The 27,853-nt window shown below is 40.7% G+C and overlaps 1 protein-coding gene across 1 annotated transcript in view; it reads right to left on the minus strand.

Annotated features, from left to right (window-relative positions):
- kif4 (kinesin family member 4) overlaps positions 1 to 27,853 on the minus strand; it is a 181,421-nt gene that overhangs the window by 74,018 nt on the left and 79,550 nt on the right. Inside the window, exon 24 of the mRNA XM_059542117.1 lies at positions 9,289 to 9,459. Coding sequence (XP_059398100.1) covers positions 9,289 to 9,459 — 171 coding nt within the window. The remainder of the gene's footprint in view (positions 1 to 9,288; positions 9,460 to 27,853) is intronic.

The following is a 27,853-nucleotide window of genomic DNA, read 5'->3' on the forward strand; positions in this document are numbered from 1 at the left end:
GACAACACATGAAAGTGAAAATGAGGTGACATCCATCCAAGTATGGTGACCCATACTCAGAATTTGTGCACACATAGTAGTAAACACACACACACACACACACACACACACACACGCACTGTGATCACACACCAGGAGTATTGGGCAGCCATTTATGCTGCCCACTGAGCGTAAACCTTTGGATTATGAGTCCGAATCTCTAACCATTAGGCCACGACATTAGACATGGCATCAGTGAAATGAGAGAAGATAAAATAAAGATAGTTTTACCATTAAATCACTACTGTTTTGCAATAAGTGCAGTTGCTAATAATATTATACCTAATAAAACATGTTTATTTTTTCAGTAATACACATCTGACAGTACAGCACTGAGCCTGAGTTGGGAAGCATACATTTACTTTTATTAAAGGGCTCATATGACATTATTTGGTTTAATGCCATTGTAACAGGTTAGAATTCAGCTATATAAGAAACAGAAAGAAAGAATATATAATATTCAAATAATTATATTTCTAATAAAATACTTAAAGTATTAAACAAAAAGCTGAATAAATTCATTGCAGTTTAAAATAATAAAATAATAAGTTGATAATATCACTAAATGTCTAATTAACATTCAGTCTGGATGGAGACTGCGCGTGACATCATTGAGACGAGACGCGAAAGCAACGTGAGACACGCATTGCTGATCGCGAGAGAAAAAGCAAAGATGAATCTGAGGCAAATATCTAAACAATCCTTTGTAATATTTGAATAATATGATGTATAATATGTTGCAGGCCTATTATTTAACTATATTGGGTTATTTTTAGAACGTGATGTTGATATTGCTGCTGATGATTGATTGAGAACCCCTGTGAAATCCAATGTGGGTTAAAAGCATATGAACCCCGGATTTGGTGAGTTTCTAAGTAATATTTGCTCAATTTACTGAAAACTGAATGTTATAATTGTTTATTGAAGTTTTGAAGTGTTTTATGTTTGTAATAGGTTCTGAAGGATATGAAATGTGATGTAATATTCTAATTAGGCACTTACATGCTAATTTGCACATGATTACATAGTCAGGTATGTTTTATGTTGAATATGAGAGAAAAGGGTTTTGAATACTATTTTCATATACAGTTGTGGCCAAAAGTTTTGAGAATTACATAAATATTGGAAATTGGAAAAGTTGCTGCTTAAGTTTTTATAATAGCAATTTGCATATACTCCAGAGTGATCAGATGAAGTGATCAGGGAAATTAACTTAATCCCAAAAAAACCTTTCCACTGCATTTCATTGCTGTCATTAAAGGACCTGCTGAGATCATTTCAGTAATCGTCTTGTTAACTCAGGTGAGAATGTTGACGAGCACAAGGCTGGAGATCATTATGTCAGGCTGATTGGGTTAGAATGGCAGACTTGACATGTTAAAAGGAGGGTGATGCTTGAAATCATTGTTCTTCCATTGTTAACCATGGTGACCTGCAAAGAAACGCGTGCAGCCATCATTGGGTTGCAAAAAAACGGCTTCACAGGCAAGGATATTGTGGCTACTAAGATTGCACCTAAATCAACAATTTATAGGATCATCAAGAACTTCAAAGAAAGAGGTTCAATTCTTGTAAAGAAGGCTTCAGGGTGTCCAAAAAAGTCCAGCAAGCGCCAGGTTCGTCTCCTAAAGAGGATTCAGCTGCGGGATCGGAGTGCCACCAGTGCAGAGCTTGTTTAGGAATGGCAGCAGGCAGGTGTGAGCGCATCTGCACGCACAGTGAGGCGAAGACTTTTGGAAGATGGCCTGGTGTCAAGAAGGGCAGCAAAGAAGCCACTTCTCTCCAAAAAAAAACATCAGGGACAGATTGATCTTCTGCAGAAAGTATAGTGAATGGACTGCTGAGGACTGGGGCAAAGTCATATTCTCCGATGAAGCCCCTTTCTGATTGTTTGGGGCATTTGGAAAAAGGCTTGTTTGGCCCAGAAGTTGATTGAGAGCATGCCCAGTCGAATTGCAGAGGTCCTGAAAAAGAAGGGCCAACACTGCAAAAACTGACTCTTTGCATAAATGTCATGTAATTGTCGATAAAAGCCTTTGAAATGTAAGAAGTGCTTGTAATTATATTTCAGTACATCACAGAAACAACTGAAACAAAGATCTAAAAGCAGTTTTAGCAGCAAACTTTTTGAAAACTAATATTTATGTAATTTCTCTGACTTTTCCTTAAGCCAGTGGTTCCCAACCTTTTTCAACTCGCGGCCCACACAACCAAACACATATGTTTGCGGCGGGCCTCTGCAAAAAAATTAACTGACCCCACTATTGTTGGGTTAATAACTTAGCACTCAGAAGCTAGTTTGTTAACTGTATTTATTGAATTAAATAAGACTGTGCGATATGGACAAAAAACAAAAACAAAAAAACACCTATGGCGATTTCTTTGATCAATTTTGCGATTTCGATTTTAATCACAATTTTGACACACACAGATATGCTTTACAGTCACAAATACATTCAGGATGAATTTGAAACATATTTCCAGAGCTTTATCAAAAATTTGTAACATCTCTAGAACAGACAAGTCAAAATAATCACTATAGTAAAGGTGTAACAAAATTTCTAGACTATAAAGAAATTATAAATAAATCCCACGTCCAGGGAATTTTTTTCTTTTTCGCCATGCGTTGTTCATAGAGCTCATTAATTGTAGCGGTGCCTCTGTGTTGAAATAGATTTGTTATACATTATACAGGTTCACACTAGGGATGGGCGTTTTCCGCAAATATCACATTCGAATATTTGAGCTCACAAGAAACGAATATTCGAATATTCGTTTGTTTAAATTAAGTTTAATGAGACAGACGTTATTTATCAGCAACATTTATTGTTTCCGTCATTTTGAACAAGCTTACACACAATAAGCTTGAACATTACACATCGTGTTTTGTAGCTGAAAACCTTTAACAATGCATGCAAACAAACAAAAGTACAGATTAAAAGCAAAAAAAAAAGTGAACACAGAAAAAAAAAGTGAACAAAGAAAAAACGTAAAGCAGCCTGCAGCAATTAGGCTATTGTAGAACGTAGCCTACACTTAACTTTGAAACTTTTAAACTGTCAGCAAATCTTTTTTTTTTTTTTTTTTTTTTTTTTACTATTGTTTTACAAGTTCTTGTTAAGAAACACGGGCATGTAAACATGATCGGGGGAAAGTCGGCTCCTTAGTCTGTTGACAATAAGGCCAGAGAAGGCCACGGAGAAAATGCGCTCTGACGGCACAGACGTTGGCGGGACTCACAAACAACGGTGTGCTAAGTGAATAAGTTTTGTGAAGCGATTCGCGTTTTCGCTTCACCGCTGAATGGGATCCTCATCTGGTGGAATACATGGCTCCAGCAAGAACTGTTTTCACTCGTCTCGGCTGGACTCTCTGTAATCATCGCTGAAGAACTGCCTCAGCCTTTTCCGACGAGTGGGCATTGCGTCCTCTTCATCGTTGGTGGCAGCGGCTGCATCCGCACCACTCGCATCAAGGAAAATGTTCTGATAATGTTCAAAAAAGTTTTTTTTTCTTACTTCTCTCATGTTTTCATCGAGAAACCTGAGATGTTTGTGCCGAGGGTCTAGGGCAGACGCGAGAAGAGGAGTTTTCACTGCATTCTCCAAGTTGGCGGTGTTTATTCATTGCTGGAGAGATGCCGCAACAATGTTCTTGAATTCGGTCACTTTCTGTGATTCTCCAAGGCATATTTGAAGTACTGTAGAAGACCGCAGTTCTTAGGGCCGTTCACATATCGTGTCTTTTGCACGCTCAAGTTCGTTATTTCCAATGTAGGCGTGGTATGCGCGCTCATAATGGAAGCGAAGCGGTCGCGATACGCACGCGGCGCGCCCGTTTTTTCCAGGCGCGTCCGCACCGCATCGAGTTAAAAACATCTCAACTTTTCAGAATGCCGCAAGCGCACCGCAGGTCATGTGACAAGAACTAAACATTCAGCTTCATCCTTTCCCATAATAACATTGAAAGCTCAGCCAAGATGAAGGAGCAGCTGATCATAGCTGTATATGGATTGCCATTTTGAAATAAATTTAGTAGCAGAGCTACTGAAAGAAGAGATTTTTTGTGCTGCAAATCCATTTATCCTTTGCTGAAATTTCCGCGTCTTCATGGAGAGAGCACGCGTCATTGTTGCTTAGCAACGGAAGACGCCTCAGGTGCGCTTCTGCCCGAGCGCTTTGGAAAGAAGGAGAAAGCTGCGCACCTAACGTTTTCCACGCGTTTTTAGGCGTGATATGTGAACGGCCCCTTATTCATTCATTAATTATTTTTTGCTTGCATACATCTTCAAATTGTGAAATTTTTTTTTTTTTGCGAAATTCGGATATCATTTTTATTTATCGAATAATTAGAGCAGAACGAAAATATTCGAATGTTCGACTATCCGTGCACACCCCTAGTTCACACGTACTCCGCCTGCAGTGCGTATATGTAAGCGGAGCAGAAGCAGCAGCGAAAGCGCGTTATTGTAACGAAAGCACATAAAAAAAATGCACGAGCGCGAATCTCTCTGTTCGCGCGCAGATTTCCTTTGCTCTGTCACTAAACCAGACGTAATTGCTCAGATACACGCTGCTCTTGCCTGGAGAGAGAGTGTGCGCACTTAAAGCGTGTCTCCTCTCACTTAAACTGCGTCCTGTGCACTCACAACTCTCTCTATACTCATGTGCTAGATATTAATTATTTTCGCACATTTTTATTTCTAGCCTTTTACCGCGTGCAGTGTGAACACTCTGATCCGTTAACATGGGCTCGGAAAAAAGGCGCATAACAGATAGTTTGTGAACCTGGAGTTAGGCATATGCCCGGTCTGTTCTGTTTGCATTCTGACTGGATCGGATAGCATACTGCTGGAGGTCAGGGCCGCGGAAAATCTTGCTATAAAGTGATTTAGAAATCGTGCACGCTCAAATCGTTATTTTATGATGATTTCTATTAATCGCATAGCCCTAGAATGAACTGGCAATGACCAGAAAATAACTGGTCAAAATAAATAAACGGGAAAACCAGATCCAGGCAGAACTCGGCAGCGGGTAGAGAATCAGCAGAGCAAGCAGTCAGGACATGTTGACAGACATTTATGTTGACCTTGTTGAAAGCCATTTATGTTGACCTTGTTGACAGCCATTTATGCATGTTTGAATTTGTTGTTCTGTAGCATATGCAGCAAAGATATAAATTGGTGGTTCATTCTTAAACCAGTCAGCGAGCTCGAATAGTGGAAGCATAGTTACAGTTTAATATTTTTTTATTTAATTATATATATATGAAATTTATTGATTGATTGATTTAGACATTTTTACATATATTAACAATATTATTATTTTTTTTAATAGTAATTGGCGGCCCACCTGCAATACCACCGCGACACACTAGGGGGCCGCGGCCCAGAGGTTGAAAACCACTGTCTTAAGCGATTATTTTGCACCATTGACTGTGGAAAAAAAGCTTTCATCTACACCAAGAGACTTTTCCACACACTAACATATTTTTCCACTTTGGATGACAAAGATACATTCATTTATACACCGTCTGAGAAGTTATTCACTGTTATATTGTTGGAATTGTTGTCAAATTGAACTGATATTGTACTTTTCTTTTTCTTATTTCAAATGTTTTAAATTGGGTTAATCTTTTCTATGATCTTTTATACAACCCGAATTCCGGAAAAGTTGGGACGTTTTTTAAATTTTAATAAAATGAAAACTAAAAGACTTTCAAATCACATGAGCCAATATTTTATTCACAATAGAACATAGATAACATAGCAAATGTTTAAACTGAGAAAGTTTACAATTTTATGCACAAAATGAGCTCATTTCAATTTTGATTTCTGCTACAGGTCTCAAAATAGTTGGGACGGGGCATGTTTACCATGGTGTAGCATCTCCTTTTCTTTTCAAAACAGTTTGAAGACGTCTGGGCATTGAGGCTATGAGTTGCTGGAGATTTGCTGTTGGAATTTGGTCCCATTCTTGCCTTATATAGATTTCCAGCTGCTGAAGAGTTCGTGGTCGTCTTTGACGTATTTTTCGTTTAATGATGCGCCAAATGTTCTCTATAGGTGAAAGATCTGGACTGCAGGCAGGCCAGGTTAGCACCCGGACTCTTCTACGACGAAGCCATGCTGTTGTTATAGCTGCAGTATGTGGTTTTGCATTGTCCTGCTGAAATAAACAAGGCCTTCCCTGAAATAGACGTTGTTTGGAGGGAAGCATATGTTGCTCTAAAACCTTTATATACCTTTCAGCATTCACAGAGCCTTCCAAAACATGCAAGCTGCCCATACCGTATGCACTTATGCACCCCCATACCATCAGAGATGCTGGCTTTTGAACTGAACGCTGATAACATGCTGGAAGGTCTCCCTCCTCTTTAGCCCGGAGGACAAGGAGTCCGTGATTTCCAACAAGAATGTCAAATTTGGACTCGTCTGACCATAAAACACTATTCCACTTTGAAATAGTCCATTTTAAATGAGCCTTGGCCCACAGGACACGACGGCGCTTCTGGACCATGTTCACATATGGCTTCCTTTTTGCATGATAGAGCTTTAGTTGGCATCTGCTGATGGCACGGCGGATTGTGTTTACCGACAGTGGTTTCTGAAAGTATTCCTGGGCCCATTTAGTAATGTCATTGACACAATCATGCCGATGAGTGATGCAGTGTCGTCTGAAAGCTGAAGACCACGGGCATCCAATAAAGGTCCCTTACGCACAGAGATTTCTCCAGTTTCTCTGAATCTTTTGATGATGTTATGCACTGTAGATGATGAGATTTGCAAAGCCTTTGCAATTTGACGTTGAGGAACATTGTTTTTAAAGTTTTCCAAAAAAATTTTACGCAGTCTTTCACAGAGTGGAGAGCCTCTGCCCATCTTTACTTCTGATAGACTCTGCTTCTCTAAGACAAAGCTTTTATAGCTAATCATGTTACAGACCTGATATCAATTAACTTAATTAATCACTAGATGTTCTCCCAGCTGAATCTTTTCAAAACTGCTTGCTTCTTTAGCCATTTGTTGCCCCCGTGCCAACTTTTTTGAGACCTGTAGCAGGCATTAAATTTTAAATGAGCTAATTAAGTGGATAAAAGTGTAAAATTTCTCAGTTTAAACATTTGCTACGTTATCTTTGTTCTATTGTGAATAAAATATTGGCTCATGTGATTTGAAATTCCTTTAGTTTTCATTTTATTAAAATTTAAAAAACGTCCCAACTTTTCCGGAATTCGGGTTGTATAAAGGCTTGAACAAAAAAAGGAGAAAAACCTAAAGATAAGAAAAGCTCTTATTAAACTAAAAGTTAGTAAAACTAAATATCTATATACCAAAATAGAAACTAAACAACTGAAATATAAATCATATAACTAGAAGCAAATAGTACAAGGTTGTACAAAACCTGAAATAATGTAATAACTTTCAACTTTATCTGCCACAACACCATGGTCATATAGTTTGCGTTACTACTTCGGTTTTTCTTTTTCAGCAGTGTTTGATCGGTTTATAACAGAATTGTGTGCAAAATTTGAATGGTTCTCACTATATCTCGCAGTGACATACAGTAAGTGTCACGAGATCAACACTAGTTTCCTAGTAAACCTGTTCTTAATTTGGACCAGTTTTTTTGTGATTTTTTTTAAATGGCAGCGCTTATGAGGTGGGCAATGTGGTGGTCACACCAGTGCGACCACTCAAAAAAAAATTACTTGCACCAGGAGAAATACACTGGTCACAAAATGAGACCATTTGGTTGCAGTCTGGAGCCCTGTACTGCCATCAATAAATTCCAAAAGCAGAAAAATCTCAATATATCAACAACACTGTATATCAATGCAGAAGGAAAAGTTCTCAACTGTTCACCATTTTAATTATCTTTCTGTGAGTTTGTTTAAATGACTGTGCAGTGTAAAAAATACATACAAATTCCATTAAATCGTTTCATTAACCCTGTGGAGTCTAAGGGTATTTTTGGGGCCTGGAGAAGTTTTGTCATGCCCTGAAATTTGTGCTTTTTTCAGTAACTTATAAACATCTTATTGCTAAAGTCTAATCTCACTGTAATCAGCACAAACTGGGCTATAATAAAAAAAACATTTATTGTTATTATTGTTATTATCATTATTAATGTTGAAAATAGCTGATAATATTTTTTCAGGGTTTTTTTTTGGGGGGGGGGGGTAATTGAAAGAACAGCATTGCTTGTTACATTTGTTAGTTACATTTATTTGTTACATGTATATTATTTACATCAAGCTTTTGAATGGTACTGTATATTGTTATTGAAACTTCATAATATTTCACTTGATTATACATTTAGTCAGGAATTATAGTTCAGAAAATGTCTAACTAGTAAAATGTTTACACTATGTGGTAACTAGTACAAGTATATAAATAAATAAAAAGAGACTTATGTTTATGATCTCTGCTGAATAAAGTGCTTCATTCTTTTTTTAGGAAATCCAAATCTCAAATACTCAACCACATTGCATCTTTTGGGGTGAATTATGTCTTATTCCTCTCATCGCGAAGCAAACAGTCAAATAAAAAAAACTTGTACAGTCTCGCTGCGTTGTCTTTTGTTGTATGGGCGTATTCAAGCCGCGTGCTTCATTGAAACATTAGAAGCTGAGTAGCCCGTTTAGCGCAGGGGCGTGTTCGCATTAGAAGATAATGAAGGGAGACGTGAAAAACGGACATTGCGTTGTTTTCATATTGTTTACTTTATCACAGAATATCTGTTTCAGCAGCACTTGTTTAGTTTAAAAGTAGACATGTCAGGCTTTCTATAGATATATCTCTCGTGTATCTTCGTTGAGTATTCACTGAGTTACAGTTCATTTTAATGACGTGTTTGTAAATGAAGATCAGCACAAAGTCTGCAGGACAGCACCTTGTTTGTTATCTTTATTTTATAAATGCACAAAGTTTTGATGTTATGTCTGTATCAAAAAAAGTAGACCCTTTACAGATTCGATCGATGTATTGCTCTTATCTGTACGATCAAAACTGAAAGTGTAGTTTAAGTTCTTTTCGGGGTTATCAGGAGAAAATGACTCATAACGCGTATACACGTTAATCAACTCTAGAGGGTTAAACTCTTAAAGAGAAAACCTACTTGCAAAAAAAGTGAAGTTTATCATTTAAATGAAACACCTTTTAAATGAAAAAAATTTAATTTAAAGGGAACTCTGCCTTATATGACAACAGCAGTATAACATATTTGAAGAGCTTTTATTAAGGCATACCTTCTCCTGGTGTCTCTCTTCCATTTCTACCAGTTGACTCTGATGTTCCATATCCATGGAAGACATGAGTTTGCGCTCATCACACAAGACCTTCTGCATATCCAGCAGATTGGCTTTTTCCTGCTTGAGCTCACTCTCCAGCTTGGCATTGGCCACCTTAGAGGCTACAACCTGAAACATGTTCACAAAAATTGGTCAAACTTATTACACAACAGTAAAATTAAATGGCTTCATAACTAACCAAATAATGTGTTCTGTGTGAACGGGTACCCAAGTCTACCTCAGACTGACTATGACTGGTGGACTTGATAAATTTTTTACAAAAAGCTTATTCAAAAAGAAAAGAAAAAACTTTTAGAATATCTGAATAATCGTAATTTTTAGTTGAACTTTTTAAAATCAATTGACATCTATGTCATACACGAGTGTGTCCCATTAAAGGCACAATAAGTAATTTTTCGCCACTAGAGGGTACGTATTCAAAATAAACAAAGACCAGTAAGCATAGTTTGATGATGCCATGACTTAGTGTGGAAACAGGAGAGTTGTCGTCTTCATCCGCACAGCCAATGCAAGCTGACGGGACTCTGGCAAAAATCATGGTCTTGGATGAGCGAAAGATTTATTAACATAGAATGAAGCAGGGTGAGGCTGAAAGCAGTCAAAGCGAAACAATACCGTTGAACGTCAGGCGACTGTTTCAGCACCTTCCGGTCATCCATTTGTGGGAAAAAAAATCGCAGCGCTATTTTATCAATACTAGATATGTTTGAAAGTTCTATTATAATGCTACTCTGTGTGATCATCACCGGTCTATTAAATCACACCACATATTAGAACGTAGACTTGTGCCGGTATTCGGTAATGCTATATATTGCGGTGATTAATATGCACGATATTGTTATCGTGGGCACTTCTAAATACCATGAATAAATATACATTACAAATTATTCAGAAATTGGAATGCATTAAGAATAGTATTCCCATAAGCTGCTTAAAATGCACAACATCGCTGTATGCTGCTTGAAAGAGTGCATGCGCTCTGATGTAAACAAGCACGCATGAGAAGCACATGGAACACGTGAGACGCGCTGAATGAAAGCACATTCACTCTCTGACAGCAGATGGCGCTAAAATGCAGCCCTTACCCTGTAAACAAAGTAAATAAAGCAGCTGTTACTTTCAAACCATATTTAAATAATCTTAAATAACCATTCAGATTTGTGTTTTCCCTATGGTGTTTATTACAGAGCCAACTACTGAAATATTTATACTTAATATGCTATTTATCCTCAAACATTCATTTTTTTTAATTTCTTTTTAATCTGGACTACAAATGCCCTAGATATTGTTTCAAAGTGTTTTGATCTTTTATTGTTCATTCACACTTTACATTATGGCTTCATTAGTTAACAAACTGCCAATGAAAAAATTATTCTGAACATTCATTAATCTTAGGTATTCCAATATTTAATAACACATTGTTAAAATTGAAAGTTGCAACGGTGTTATTTAATGAGCTATCATGAACTAAGACTTGTATTTTTTAACAAAGATTAATAACTTCTATAGTAAATGTAGCTATTGCTGATTGTTTAGCTGTGCATTTATTGAGTGAGCACTATGCGATGTCCGAACTGATTACACTGTACAGTGGTGGCCAAAAGTTTACGAGAATTACATAAATATTAGTTTTCAAAAAGTTTGCTGCTAAACTGCTTTTAGATATTTGTTTCAGTTGTTTCTGTGATGTACTGAAATATAATTACAAGCACCTCATACATTTCAAAGGCTTTTATCGACAATTACATGACATTTATGCAAAGAGTCAGTATTTGCAGTGTTGGCCCTTCTTTTTCAGGACCTCTGCAATTTGACTGGGCATGCTCTCAATCAACTTCTGGGCCAAATCCTGACTGATAGCAACCCATTCTTTCATAATCACTTCTTGGAGTTTGTCAGAATTAGTGGGTTTTTGTTTGTCCACCCTCCTCTTGAGGATTGACCACAAGTTCTCAATGGGATTAAGATCTGGGTAGTTTCCAGGCCATGGACCCAAAATTTCAACATTCTGGTTCCCGAGCCACTTTGTTATCACTTTTGCCTTATGGCATGGTGGTCCATCAAGCTGGAAAATGCATTGTTCTTCACCAAACTGTTGTTGGATTGTTGGAAGAAGTTGCTGTTTGAAGGTGTTTTGGTACCATTCTTTATTCATGGCTGTGTTTTTGGGCAGAATTGTGAGTGAGCCCACTCCCTTGGATGAGAAGCAACCCCACACATGAATGGTGTCAGGATGCTTTACTGTTGGCATGACACAGGACTGATGGTAGCACTCACCTTTTCTCCTCCGGACAAGCCTTTTTCCAGATGCTCCAAACAATCGGAAAGGGGCTTCATCCGAGAATATGACTTTGCCCCAGTCCTTAGCAGTCCATTCACTATACTTTCTGCAGAAGATCAATCTGTCCCTGATGGGTTTTTTTTGGAGAGAAGTGGCTTCTTTGCTGCCCTTCTTGACACCAGGCCATCTTCCAAAAGTCTTCGCCTCACTGTGCGTGCAGATACGCTCACATCTGCCTGCTGCCATTCCTGAGCAAGCTCTGCACTGGTGGCACTCCGATCCCACAGCTAAATCCTCTTTAGGAAATGATCCTGGCGCTTGCTGGACTTTCTTGGACGCCCTGAAGCCTGCTTTACAAGAACTGAACCTCTTTCCTTGAAGTTCTTGATGATCCTATAAATTGTTGATTTAGGTGCAATCTTAGTAGCCACAATATCCTTGCCTGTGAAGCCATTTTTATGCAATGCAATGATGGCTGCACGCGTCTCTTTGCAGGTCACCATGGTTAACAATGGAAGAACAATGATTTCAAGCATCACCCTCCTTTTAACGTCAAGTCTGCCATTCTAACCCAATCAGCCTGACGATTACTGAAATGATCTCAGCAGGTCCTTTAATGACAGCAATGAAATGCAGTGGGAAGGTTTTTTTGGGATTAAGTTAATTTGTCAAATCATGGCAAAGAAGGACTATGCAATTCATCTGACCACTCTTCATAACATTCTGGAGTATATGCAAATTGCTATTATAAAAACTTAAGCAGCAACTTTTCCAATTTCCAATATTTATGTAATTTCTCAAAACTTTTGGCCACGACTGTATTTCATGTATTGCACTGTATTTTATGTAAAGTCAATTTTTAAATCATTTTCAAGTTCTTAAATTGCTTGTTTTATTTTTGTGATCATTTTTGTGATTATTTTTCTTCATGACTTTTTTTTTTTTTTTTTTTAACTTTCTTTTATGTAAATATTGAATTACCATTGTGCACTAAATGTGCTATATAAATAGACTTGCCTTGCCTTGAATGTTAATGCATTAACTAAGGTTAACTAGTGAGGTCTTATTGTACAGTGATACCTATTGGTTTTTAATAGTTATTTTGCACTTTAATGTGTAAAACATTTAACTTATATATTTTTCTGTATTGCTTTATTGTTTTAAATGTTTAGTCATTATTATTATAAGAAAACAGGTTATTTAACCTGTTATACTGTATTATGACCACTTTTTTAAAACAACATTTCAATACCGTGATAATACCGTATGCCGTGATAAAAGCATTATCAATTAACTGCAACAGGAAAATTTGATACCAGCATATCCTTATTAGAGTGTCTTTGGCATTTTCTACAAAACAAAACTAGAAATCGAGGGGTTACAGATCTGGTCACTGAGACTTTGTGCGCAGAGGAAAGGGATTCATGCGTGAGCACGATGTGTTACGCAGGTACACCGGTAATGCTCTAACACAGGAAAGACATGATCAGTAGAGGGCAGTCATGTAACGTACTGAAATAAATCAACAGAGAACATTAATCACAGTGAGCTGTAGTCTATCGAAGAAAATATTCATGATTCTGTTATCAATATTATGTATGGATTCTTTTATTTCCTATATTTTAAGGATAATTAAAGCATTATTTTACGGTGAAGTAACAACATTTTATAAAACAATAAAACAGTAACAACATTTTATAAAACAATAAAACAATAAAACAATGCATCCTCTCCTGACACCGGCAGGGCAGAAAGGGCAATAACCTGAGCCCGAAACGGTGTGTTGAGGGATTTCGGCACATAACCGTGCCTAGGTTTGAGTATGACCCTTGAGTCATTAGGCCCAAACTCCAAGCACTACTGGCTCACCGAGAGTGCGTGCAAATCACCCACACGCTTCACCGAAGCGAGAGCCAACAAGAATACTGTCTTGAACGACAGATGCTGAAGGCTAACCGATTGGATAGGCTCAAAAGGGGGACCCTTCATGGCCTCCAAAACCGCCGCGAGGTCCCACATAGGGACTGACGGAGGTCTGGGAGGATTCAGCCTCCTAGCTCCTCTGAGGAACCGGATGACCAAATCATTCCTTCCTATTGACTGACCGAGCGCTGTTTCAGAAAACGCTGCGATGGCCGTCACATAAACTTTGAGCGTGGAGGGGGCTCTGCCCTTATCCAACAGCTCCTGTAGGAAGGAGAGAACCTCCGTCACCTCACAACTAAGGGGTGAATAACCTCGAGCTGTGCACCAGCTGGAGAACACCGACCACTTGGAGGCATACAGACGTCGTGTCGACGGAGCTCTAGCCTGAGTGATGGTATTTAGCACTCCCACTGCGAGATCAGCGGGTAACCGTTGAGCGCCCACACATGGAGGGACCACAACTCCGGTTGAGGGTGCCAAATCGAGCCCCTGGCCTGCGAGAGGAGGTCCCTCCTCAACGATACTGGCCACGGGGCGACATCTGCTAACTGCATCAAATCTGGGAACCATGGTTGGTTCTTCCAAAGAGGTGCTACAAGCAGTAATGAACATCTCGTTTCTCTCCCCCGTTCTATCACCTGCAGAAGGAGGGAGACGGGAGGGAAAGCATAAAGCAGGCAGCACGGCCATTCCCGTGACAGTGCGCTTTCGTTCTTGAAAAAGAACGCGGGGCAGTGAGCATTTTCGTGGGACGCGAAGAGGTCCACCTCCGCCCTGCCAAATCTCTCCCACAACATCCGGACTGTTTGCGGGTGTAGAGACCATTCGCCCATAGGAACATTGCCTCTGGACAGCCTGTCTGGACCCAGATTCTGTAGCCCAGGCACATGCACTGCCCTCAGCGAACGCACGTTGCGCTGACCCCAAACCAGGAGGCGTTCCGCCAGCCTGCACAGGTTTCGGGACCCGAGACCGCCCTGGCGATTTATGTAGGACACCACAGACATGTTGTCCGAACGGACTAAGACATGGTGATCCTTGATTTGGGGACAAAAGCGCATCAGCGCGTTATCCACTGCCAGCATTTCCAGACAGTTGATATGATGGAGCTTTTCCCATTCTGACCATAGGCCAAAGGACGGTCTGCCCTCGAGCAGCGCTCCCCATCCCGAAGTGGAGGCGTCCGTCGACACCATCTTCACATTCGGGGAAGTCCCCAGGCTTACACCTGATCGGTACCAGCCGTTCGCTGTTCAAGGTGCCAGAGTTGTAACACAGCTCTGATTGACCTTGAAATGCAGCCGGCCAGACGCCCACGCTCTGCGCGGCACCCGCGCCTTCAGCTAGAACTGCAGGGGGCGCATGCGGAGCAGGCCCAGCTGCAGAGCCAGAGATGCTGAGGCCATGAGGCCCAGCATCTTTTGACAGTGTTTGAGCAACACGGTCGCGCCGCAGCGGAAAGAACTCGCTGCGTGCTGAATGCCCATCACGCGCTGTGGTGACAGCTGCGCCGTCATGGAACACGAGTTCAGAACTATACCCAGAAACAGAATCGTCTGACTGGGGTTCAGCGAACTCTTCGCCCAATTGACACTGAGGCCGAGCTTCTCGAGGTGATCGAGTAAAACGGCCCTGTGGTCCACGAGCTCCGCTCGTCATCGGGCCAGAACCAGCCAGTCGTCCAAATAATTCGTCACTGCATTTATAGCACCATCAGCCGTGGCCGGACGAGCGTGCACGGGTTTCGTTTTTACAGAAACCACATGACGCGTGTGACATAGTAATTGTGGGCACTGAGGGGTGGGCACGCTTACTATGCAGTGTGCGCGATCGACTTGAGTCGCATTTATGTGGAGATGGGCACTGAGGAGTGGGCATCGTCACTACATTTATAGCACCATCGGCCGTAGCCGGAACACCAGAAAAAACACTCTTTTCGTGAAACATCTGGGTAGCCGTGATAACGGCTTTTGTGTGCAGGCAAGCGGGCACTCGTGCAGGCTTGCGCATTGCAGAAAACACTGAGGCAGTCACAACTCTTGGAACTGCAACAGCGGCGCGCTTGGGTGAGAGCTCGGCCGCAGCGGAACGCGAACACCGGCGCTTTCCCAGCAGTGCTAGGATGCTTTCGGGGCTTTTGGCTTCACCGCAATCCTCTGCCGCGGCTCCCGCGGCGCGGGGCGACGGCTTGAAGAGTGAGAACGGGGTCCCGAGCTGTGTTGCTGACGCTGTCGCGATGACGCAGTAGGAGGCGGTGGGCGTGACAGAGCTCTGTGGGGCCGGTCTAGAGCGGCTAACTGCAGAACCGGAGCGCTTCGGCAAGAAGTGCTTGAACGCCTGCGAAGCTTTCTGGTCCTCGGCGGATCTCTCCACAAACTCGTTGACGGATGATCCGAAGAGGCCAGCAGGAGTTAGCGGCGCGTCGAGGAACGCAGCGCGCTCAGACTCCTTGATGTCAGAAAGCGTCAGCCACAAATGCCTCTCAGCCACCGTAGCGGAAGCCATAACCCGTCCCATGGCCTGTGCAGCGGACTTAGTAGCGCGGAGGGAGATATCCGAAGCACTCTTCAGATCAGATTGCTTCAGGTCCCATCTCATCCAGCTTGCGGAGGAGATCGCCCTGGAAAATCTGCAGCGTAGCCATGGTGTGTAGCGCAGACGCAGCCTGCCCAGCAGCAAAGAAGATCCGTGCGAGCAGCGATGGCGTCATGCGGCAGGCTTTTGATGGCAACGCCGCCTTAGTCCGCCGTCCAGCAGAGGGCGGGCAAAGGTGCACTGCTATAGCATGTTCCACCGGCGGAAGTGACAGGTAGCCTCTGTTCTTAGCACCGTCCAGTGTGGAGAATGCAGGCGAAAAAGATGAACTGATTCTCGCCGAAAATGGAGCGTTCCAAGCTTTCGCCACTTCTTCGTGAAGCTCAGGAAGAAAGGGGGCGTGCTTTGAGCTTGAAGAAGAACGCTCATCCGGGAGATAGCTACCATCCAGCCGGGAACGTGAAGGGGGCGCTGGTGCAGACCATTCGAGGCCGAGGCTCGCCACGGCCAGAGCGAGTACTCGCATCAGCTCCTTATTGATATCCCCCCGTCTGCTGGGCCTCTGAGCAGAGGGCGCGAGATCCACGGAGCTCGCCCAACCCTCACTGCCCGAAGCAAGCAGAGAGCACGTGTCCTCTTCCTCCGACGCGGGCCTGAGATCCACTTCCTCGGATGACGCGTCGGCAAACAGCGGACGCTGAACATCGGGAAGCGATGCAGGGGAGGCCGGCGAAGCGGAGGGAACCGGCGAGCTCGGCCGAGCTGGAGGCGGTTCCGTTAGGCGCTGCGAGCGGCGCAGCGGATGATGCAGGCTTCGAGAAGGACGCCAGGCAAGTCCTCAGAGTCACCATAGGCAGTAGCTCGCAATGAGGGCAGCCGCCGTCAGCGAGCGCAAGCGCTGCATGGTCCTCACCCAGACAGGAGCCGTCTCGCCTATGGCTGTGTACTGCTGCAAATGCGCTTTACAAAAATACAAAATTAAGGATAATTTTTTGCTTCAGTATTTCGTGAAAAGAGACTTTTCCCGTAGCGTCTTAGCTAAGACGCAGTACGAGAGAGCTCTCGTAATAGAACCCGCCTACTGCCAGTTTACACAATTTTATTTCGGTATCCCAGGTTGCTAGTTGGTGGAAAACAAAAATTCACAATTCATTTCAGTTCATGACTCAGGATGTATATTTGTTTGTCATTTCACGGTTACCAATACAATTACATGAAAGCACCACTCTATTGCGAATGTGCCGAATCTGCTAATTTAATTACAACCACTAAGCGATAGAGAAGGGGAGGCCAGGTGAGTGCTGAGCTCTCGTGCCTCAGTTGTTAAAAAAATTAGCCAATTAGCATTGAGTGTTCACTTTCAGCACTAAGGAGTGTTGAGAAAAGGAGCTAGCCTCCCTTCTGGTATATCAACCAATCATCATAGAGACGTAAAATACATGCTATTAGTTTGAACGTCTCCCGTAGCGGCTGAGCTGATAATTTACCAAGAACTTATGAGTATCGATATTGAATATTTGATCTCCAACAGATTTTCCAAGCTGTCATTCAAACAGTATATATACAAAATTTAAATAAAGGGAGCTATAACTATAGGCTACAGAAGTAGGCCTAATCCAATAGCACAGCAGGTAGCTCTCTTTTAACACAGACTTTTAAGAAGGGATGGATGTCTGTTTCAAGTGATAGGACAGGTAAGTGAATTTATGTTATCTTGCTGTATGCGTGTCATTTTTTCTTCAAGTTTTTTGACTAGGGCTGGACATTATATTGAACGATATGATCATTGTCAGTAAAGCCGGTTGGGATTTATCGCTAATTACTGAACCGGCTTTATTGACTAGATGCACATTACATTGTTCTATATATTGTCCAGTCCTATTTCTGACTAAAAGCCACCAAAAAGCCATTTTAAAGTGGTTAAGCAAATAATGATAATAAAAATCGGCAGGGACTCCAAGACCAATACAATTAGTGTGCCTCCCCTATTTTAAAAAACCCACAAGCTGCCACTGTGTGTGTTAGGGATGGGCGAATCAATCCTGAAGTATCGATATATTGATACTGATGCGAGTATTGAAAGTATATCAAGTACTCAAATAAAAAATATTGTTACTTAGGTGTTTTAATTGATTTATTTTATTAAACAAAAAATAATGCCTACATTATGCCTTAAATTGGACGAATAAACTATGTTAGCAAATAATTGCGTGGAAGGGATTTTCCTGCTCATCTGAACACGCATGGCAGTATCAATCAATTACAGAGAGCGTTCACTCACTTCTGACAGTGCATTTAAATAGAGCTGCGTTTCCCAAGAGTAACCAATAATAAGAAAGCATTTGTGTTTTTGGAAAAGGCAGCCCAGAACGATGCAGAAAAAACATAGGCTATATGTTTGGGTTATTTCACAATAATCCTATTGAAATTGTATCCTATTGAAACTGTTTGTGCAATACATTTATTTAAATTTGAATGTTAAAAGTTTATATTCCTCATGTTCTATTCTGTATTGTTAATATAAACCATACACTCAGGAAAAAAAAGCATTATGACAATGAACCATGGTAAAGTGAACAGTTCAACTATAGCATTTGTAAATTTTCTTGGTTACCACAACAGTAAACAGTATTTTAAGTCAACTCACCTTTATTTATATAGCACTTTAAACAAAAAAGCTTGCATCAAAGCAACTGAACAACATTAATTAGGAAATCAGTGTGTCAATGCAAGATGACAGTTAAGGCAGTTCATCATTGAATTCAGTGAATTCATCATCTCGGTTCAGTTTAAACATGTGTAAACAAAAATATAACCTAATAAGTTGCAATTAATGCATATTGAATGTTACAATGCATTTCAAATATAAAGTTATGTAGGTATTACCCATTGTACTCCTAATTAAATTTCATAATCTAAAATTTAAGGTTAGAGGTATCATAGCAATGATACTGGCCATTAAAAGTATCGGTATCGTATTGAAAACAAAAGTTGGTATCGCCCATGCCTAGTGTGTGTGTGATTAAAGCATCGCATTTACGGTGAGAAAACTGTATTGTTTAAATGCATTGGCCTTAGGGCTGGGCGATGTATTGAATATTATCAATAATATCAGAATAATTTTGACAAAGATGTAAAATTTGGAAATATAGATATAAATATTGTATATTTCAAATACAAGCATACTTTCCCCAAACGAACGCGCCGAACGTCCAAAAAAAGGAACATCTAACCATGGACTGCTCTACGCACCTCAACTACAAGAGCTTTCATGAGAGGGGTTGCCAAATAACAAGAGCTTAAATCGCCGAATCAAGCTTCACTGTTACAAGGACACATTTTCTGCCTGGTATTTGTTTATTTTAAGCAATCTGGCAACCATGTGCAAGTGCTCACTACTCATTGCGGAAGCGACACCGACGATGATCTCAAAACACTAACAAGCTGGAGTTTAGCGATCTAATGAAAGCATCGTTCGGCCAGTTTGTGTTCTGTCATGAGATCTCGACTGTATTGTTTGCAATTGTGATTGCTGAATAAATGCACTTACTTGACCGCTAATGTTTGAAATAGAAAAACAGACTATGCCATTTGGAATTACTAATAGGGAATTTAACTGTTATATTTATCAATTTTTATAATATAGACAGAGAGTGTGCAAAAGTCTTTGGTATTCATATAGTTTTGCAGTCAAAATAATGCCGCTAGTGCTGCAAAAGATCAGAGAGGAGAGGTATGCTGTGCTTCTGATAGCATATGAATGGCCCAAACAGCCATAGTTTCCAGAGTTGGTGAACCTGTTGTCTACCCCAACCCCAACGTGGCAGATTCGGGAGAAGGGATTTATTGTCCGAGGCGAGGGGCACCATATCAATTACATGATCTGCATGTGTGGCAACCAGCTAACCATTTCACAGTCTATATTGCGCACGATAATGGAAGCTAGAGCACATTCGACAAGGCGCCTGTATGGTTTGAAATGGAGTGTGTTTGCAAACTGGTGCACTAGCAAGCATGAAAACCCTTCTTGCAGGAATATCTAGATGCTGGCAGTTCTCCCTCTACGCTGAATGTTTGTGGCCACTATCGCTGCCTCTCATAACATGCTGGAGGGCCGCTCAGCCGTCAAGCACACCCTAATATCATACTTTCTTTGTGGGGCGAGGCGGCTGAATCCTTCCCGCCTTTTAGAGCTGAAACTAATCGATTTAATCGATTAAAACCGATTATTAAAATAGTTGTCAACTAATTTAGTCATCGATTAGTTGCTAAATACCTTTTATTTGCCGTAAGCGGCTCATTTCGTGCATATTTCAAATCTGCGGTGACCAAAGTGTGGCAGTAATGAGCCACCGGAGGTTTTACTCAGCCAGTACAGCAGGAGAAGTAGCGAATAGCCAATAGCTGGCCTCGTTTTGTCACATGCTTCCCAAACAGCGTCTCTGCCATAGACAGTAAAAGTTCAGCGGGATGAGGAAGTACTTTGAGTCTTCAAAAAAGAAGAGTAACCTGTAAACTCTGCACTACTGAACTGTTTAAGGGGCCGTTCACATATCTCCTCTTTTGCACGCTCAAGTTCGTTATTTCCAATGTAGGCGCGCGGTATGCGCGCTCATAATGGAAGCGACGCGCCCGTTTTTCCAGGCGCGTCCGCACCGCATCGAGTTAAAAACATCTCAACTTTTCAGAGCTGCAAATCCATTTATCCTTTGCTGAAATTTCTGCCTCTTCATAGAGAGAGCATGTCATGGTTGCTTAGCAAAGGCAGACGCGCTTCTGCCCGAGCGCTTTGGAAAGGAGAAAGCGGCGCGCCTAGCGTTTTCCACGCGTTTTTAAGCGCGATATGTGAACCTAAGACTATTATTTGTGCAGATTCTCCAGTACAATGTTGTTTGCAAATGTTTAGTCGTAACAAACGAGTCGTCATTTTAACAGTTAACATTTGAAGCTTTACAAACATGTTCTGTGATCAGTTTGTCGTTTACCAGTTCATAATTCAGTCTTGCAGCCTAATTATGACTGAATGAGAGAGGTAAATGTTTAAATATATTTGAAATGCACTGCTCTTTTTCACACAGCAGTTTTTTGTGTGTCCAATTTTTTTCAATTCTGATTGATTTTACTTTAAATTGTGAGTTCCAATCAGGTTTCATGCCATTGGCACTTTTTTCGATGGATTGTTTACAATTTCACAGCATAAGCTATAAAGCTGTTTCCCAGTAAATAATAAAATGCAATGTACTGCAATTTTATTCTGTTTCATCTTTCTTCTTCATGAAAATATGTTCTGAAAGATTCCTTAAGCTTTGTTTGGGATGTTAAACTACTTTAGGAGCTCTAAGGACTGCCATGGTGAAAACATTATTTGAAATCTACTTGTGAAATTTGCTAGAGTACGTATGGGTCAGTGTTTTGATTGCAGAAGAGTTCGACAAAGGATTACTGACACATAATAAAACAACTCCAGGTATATTTTTGATGAGGATATGACAATGCAAAATGGTTAAAATCTCTTAAAAATCTATGCTGAATGATAAAGACCCTTTATTAATAATTTACTTGAGGGGAAAATGGGCAAAACTAAAATATAAGTACATAAACCGATTAATCGTAAAAAATAATCGACAGATTAATCGATTATCAAAATAATCGTTAGTTGCAGCCCTACCGCCTTTGCAAAAAAAACAAAACAATATGGGACTCATCACTAGTGCTCAGAGTCTAGTGATATGAAAGTGCTCTCATTTAAGATGGTGCTGCTGCTCGCGCTAGCATGTGGAAAACAGGTAGGTGATTTACATGCCCTATCAGTCAATAGTGCTTGTAAGCAGTTTGACAGTATGGTAAGACTCACGCCCAGACTCTGTTATAGTGCGGTGTTCAAAATATCGATACGACAATGTATCCTCACAGAGATTTGACAATACAAATATCGATACAGCTGGCCCTGCATCAATATTGTGGCACGTGCACAGCAGTGGACAATGCTTAATTTGGATACAAGAACACCATTTAAAAGTTAAAATGGAAAAAATAATGAATAGAGCATAATATATAGGCTACAACAAGGTTTAATCTGGCCAAAGGAACACAACCGGGGTTGCCTGATATAAAGAGATGTTATCCCTGAAACATTGTGCAATACGCAAAAATATCTGTTAAGCGTGTTACTTATTTTTGTCAACCTGGCAACCCTGTGCTCTCTTTCCAACTATAAACATGCTTGCTTTCTGAAAATGGTGTTTTGCAGTTTAGCGATCTCCACTTCAATATTCTATTCTCAGAACATTGTAATTCATCAAGGTGTTTATGTAAACGAGAGAGAAAGAGAGAGAGAAAAACAGAGAAGGGAGGCTGTATACGTATGAATTACCTCTTTTGCCACATTTCTCTAGTAACAGTGAAGCTGTGGCTTTAATTTGAACACTTCCATGTTGAGAAAGATAATGTAGCTCTTGTGCAATTAAGCTATTTATGGTTTATAAAAATATGCAAGGCAGTGCTAAAAAGCCTATCGCTGAATATCTGATTGCACGCAAAGCATGATCTGTGTGAGTGACTGAGCATGTGTGTGCATATGATACAGAAGACATTTCATTTTATTTATAAAAAGTAGAGTGCATTCATTTGTGCAATGATAACCTACCATCAATGTTAAGATGATTTTATATTTATATATATATTATATATACAAAACGACAAATCTAGCGAAAAATCTAGCGACTTTTTGGGCAATCATTATTTAGTCTCTGAGACTCTGGTGCTGCCGCACGAGCGCGAGGTCTCCCTTTCCCAGCGTGAGCCTCTCTCTCTGCATCGATCTGTTCAGCGAACACAGAGAGGAACAGCACTTTCAGTAAAAAAAAATATATATATATTCTGTTGCTTCTAACTATTTTACAAGCAAGTATAGCCGACATCAGTCACGGCACAACCACTGACTTTATCGTATGTGTATTTGATTTCATTAGTGCAGATTAATGTTTGAGAGCTGGTTATGTAGTCTTAATGAACCACGTTTCAGTCATTATAATATTCATTCCATTGTCTGACAACAGAAACATTAAAATATAGTAATAAAAACAGTTTTGTTGAGAATTTAATTAAATGGCTAATTAAATTGCAGTATGTGAGCATAGGGAGGCAATACAATACGACGCACTTATGTCATAAATATGCTAATTAGCGCATGACGTCATCTAGTTCATGTTCTCATGGTTTATTTTTATGAATTAAAAGTACATTACAACATAAATTTATTAGAATGAGTCTATTATTTATGGGCTTAAAAACAATGCAAACAATCAGAATGTTAAAGTAGCCTGACTACGTCAGACTTCCTACTTCCGCTCAATTTCATTTCGCTTCTGTACTCAGTCTGATACAGCGTCAGAGCTTTCTGTTTGCCACCGGTCTGGAAACAGCCGGGCCAATCAACGAACAGAGGGTGGGCTGAGAGCCGTGATGTAGATGCGAAGCGCCGAGTTTTACATTGTAGGTTAGAGAAATCGAAAACCGAAACGACCGCGGAAATGGGAAACGAGACACGGGATGCAATTCGCTCTGTTATGGAGAACAAAAGTGACAGAAAACAAATGCTAATTTTAAATTTAGTAGATTTGTAAACAGGTAGTTGTAGTGTTTAACCCACCTCGGTGACACTTCTCCGTGATCGCAACTCCATGGACTTTCTCTGCTTTTTTATGGTCCTTGGAGTTTTAGATGGTGTATCTCGGTCTCTTTTATCGGTCGAGCTCGAACTGGCTAACGTTACCTTTTGACAGGCCAGTGTCTCCTTTCTTTTCCAGTCCTTAAATATTTCCATGTCATGATGTAATCTTGAAATTACGTTGCAGCATTTCCGACAAACTCGTGAGGAAAAAAGAGCTGTGTTTTAAAGATCTAAAGTTTGAGAGTTGGCTACAAACATTTTCTTGTTTCACTCTGTCAAAAATAAGTTTAGAGGCCGTGATTGTACCGTGTATGCGTAGATTAACTTCGCATAATCTGCAAAAGTCGTTTACAGCCATGTTCACTCCTGTATTTCGCTCGCATCATCATGTGTTTACAACAGGTTTACAGTGGAAGTTCAATCATAGATTTGATTTGAGTTCGATGCATGATGTCTGTGCTTCGATGCAGCTGTACAGGCGCATAACATACGTCATAACTAAACGTATCTGATTGGTTAACGGGTAACCAATGATTTTAAACTTCAGACAAGCGCCCCCTAGCGAGAGAGAAAACACTTCTCTATTATGCCATTCCAGACTCTGTCTACGAAGCAAAGTGAAGTAGCAGAGTCTGGTATTACCAGGCTAAAATTAAAGGGTTAGTTCACCCAAATATTACAATTTATGTCATTAATGACTCACCCTTATGTCGTTCCAAACCCGTAAGACCTCCGTTCATCTTCAGAGCACAGTTTAAGATATTTTAGATTTAGTCCAAGAGCTGTCTGTCACTCCACTGAAAATGTATGTACGGTATACTGTCCATGTCCAGAAAGGTAATAAAAACATTATCAAAGTAGTCCATGTGACATCAGAGGGTCAGTTAGAATTTCTTGAAGCATCGAAAATACATTTTGGTCCAAAAATAGCAAAAACTACGACTTTATTCAGCATTGTCTTCTCTTCCGGGTCTGCAGTGTAGTGATATCTGGTTTGCAAATGAATCACTCGATGTAACTGGATCTTCCTGAACTAGTTCACCAAATCGTACTGAATCGTTTGAAACTGTTCACATCTCCAATAAGCATTAACCCACAAATGACTTAAAGTCCACATGAAATCAAAATTGACTATATTTCCTTTGTTTGCCTAAATTGATCGTTTTGTGCTGAACAATTCATCCATGCGAGTCAATCCACACAAAAAAATGTTTTGGCTTCATAATCTTTAATCAAAATCAAAAAAAAATCCCTCCCCTCTGCATTGGAGGACCTTCACTGATGACGTAGGCTTGAGGAATTTGGTGTCTGCTTAATCCGTAACCACGCCCCTCCAACTGACAGTAGACAGGCTGCCTGTGTGTTTGCAAGCATTGACAGCGCGTGAAAGGAGAGATGGCGAGGAGGTGCATTTTTGGTTGTGGAACTCACGGAACACTTTTCCCTTTCCCTAAAATTTCCTCGTTACGGTCCAGATGGCTCGATTTTTTACATTTCGAGGAAGGAGGGATAACAGAGTGGTCACGGATGTTAAACACCTACTTATCTAGATCCAGTCAGGTGCTAGTTGGGAAATAAGCCACGCCCACTATTTTTCCTCATTTATTATTCCGTTTCTATCGGAAATAGGTCACAACACTGGAGAAAAGTCGTTTGCAACTTCTGTTTCACGGGGACTTTAAGCTGTTAACTTTTTTAATGTGGCTGACACTCCCTCCGAGTTCAAATAAACCAACATCCCGGAGTAATTAATTTACTCAAACAGTACACTAACAGAGCTGCTGTGAAGAGAGAACTGAAGATGAACACCGAGCCGAGCCAGATAACGAACGAAAGATTGACTTGTTCTCGAGTCAAGAACCGGTTGCATCGGTTTTCGGATCACCAGCAGTGATGGGAAGTTCGGTTCTTTTCCACAAACTGGTTCTTTCAGACAATTCGATTCAATAAACCGGTTGAAGAAAATGGTTCTTTTGTGCTCGACGTAAAGACATCATTGGCGATGATTGCCCCTGATTCAAGCCTTCGCTTTACCCGCGCTCATAACATTAGCACAGAATCAGTTCAGAATCAGTCCGGTTCAGTTGTGCTGTGTGTCAGTCTGCATCACACTGAATCACACATGCGCAGTATCATTAGCTCCTCGGTTCTCGAATCAGACACGTCCAACAGAAACGGTTCTTGACTCGAGAATGAGTCAATCTTTCGTTCGTTATCTGGCTCGGCTCTGTGTTCATCTTCAGTTCTCTCTTCGCAGCAGTCCAGTCAGTGTACTGTTTGAGTACATGAATTACTCCAGGATATTGGTTTGTTTTAACTCAGAATGAGTGTCAGCCACATTAAAAAATTTCACAGCTTAAGTCATTTGTGGATTAATTCTTACTGGAGACGCGAACCATTTCAAACGATTCAGTATGATTTGGTGAAATGGTTCAAGAAGATCCGGTTTCATCAAATGATTACATCAAGTGATTGAGAGCACCCTCGGGGTGCTCTCAAACCCCATTCAGGGCCTAGGTTGTCACTACACAAGCATTCTGCTCCTCCGAGCCAAAACACTGATTCAGTGCAACAGAAGTATACTCTGTGCCCCGTGCATGTGCTGCAAGATTATGTAAACAGAACTAGCCAGTTTTAAACTTCGGAACAGTTTTTTGTCATGGCCTACTTTCTAAACAGAGGCTGTCTCACTGGATTGTGGAAGCCGTGTGCCTAGCTTATGATTCCCAGGGCCTCGATTGCCCAATAGGAGTGCATGCCCACTCCACTATCAGCTTGGCACCTTTATGGGCCTGGGCTAAAGGTATGCCTATTCAGTACATTTGTTTTGCGGCAAGCTGGTCATCTCACAGCACTTTTGCTAAATTTTATAACTTGGATGTTCCCTGGCTTGCACCACATGTTCTGTCAGTGCAGGAGGAGGAGGCTGAGCAGCCATTGGACGACTGAGTCACCTGAGGACACGCCCCAGCCTGGCACGTGCTTCAGCCCATGGTTTCAACTGGGTTGTCTTTGGGTGAGATGGTCCAGCATCATGTTTATTCTCTTGCAACCGTAAAGTCATTTACTAAGTGAAATAAGCACACATACAGAAGTGTCCCTATTTATATATGCTCGCTTATTCAGGCCGGCAGTGTTTTAAAGCACCCACGTGTTTTGCTGTCTTAGAGCTTTGATGAGCTTATGCTCACGATGCTGCTGACGTATGACTCTGCTTACGTGTTTTCTGGTGCACCCAATAACAAAGATAACACATCAGCAGTGTCACTGCAGTGTTGTGAATGCACTCAAAACAGACCTGGAAGAGAAGACAATGCTGAATTTTCACTGCTTCAATAAATTCTAACTGACCCTCTGATGTCACATGGACTACTTTGATGTTTTTATTACCTTTCTGGACATGGACAGTATACCGTAAATAAATTTTCAATGGAGGGACAGAAAGCTCTCGGACTAAATCTAAAATATCTTAAACTGTGTTCCGAAGATGAACGGAGGTCTTACGGGTTTGGAACGACATGAGTTGTCGACATGAGGGTGAGTCATTAATGACAGAATTTTCATTTTTGGGTGAATTAACCCTTTAAAATAACCACAGAATTAACAACAACCTTGAAATAAGAGGGCAAGGTTTATCTGATAATCAGATGCATGTTCGTTGCTTTAGCAAATAGACATCGGGGGCATTTTCTCTCAGAACCATCATTCCCTGATGGAGAGGAAAAGTTTAATACTATAGCATTTTTTTAATGAAAATGAGATGATGTTTTCACACTGAAAGAGAAGTGATCTTGCACTCATATCTAAGCTATATCTGAATAAAAAGCAGAATGAACTGAAACATAAATAAAATTTATGAATGATGCAGTGCTAAATGACATTACAGTACAGAAACTATAAAGTTTTTCTACCTTATTCTGTGCAGAAAAATTGAAATAATTGTAGTATATAAAACAATCATACAATTGCCATAATTAAACATTTTAGGATTACAAATGATTGATTATTTTTCAGCAGTTTTTATTTTCTTGTAGCAAATTCAAAGTAATGGATAAGAAAATAATTTATTGTAAAAAATTAATACAATT

The sequence above is a fragment of the Carassius carassius genome, chromosome 47 (genome assembly GCF_963082965.1).
Source record: "Carassius carassius chromosome 47, fCarCar2.1, whole genome shotgun sequence".
NCBI classification, from domain to species: Eukaryota; Metazoa; Chordata; class Actinopteri; order Cypriniformes; family Cyprinidae; genus Carassius; species Carassius carassius.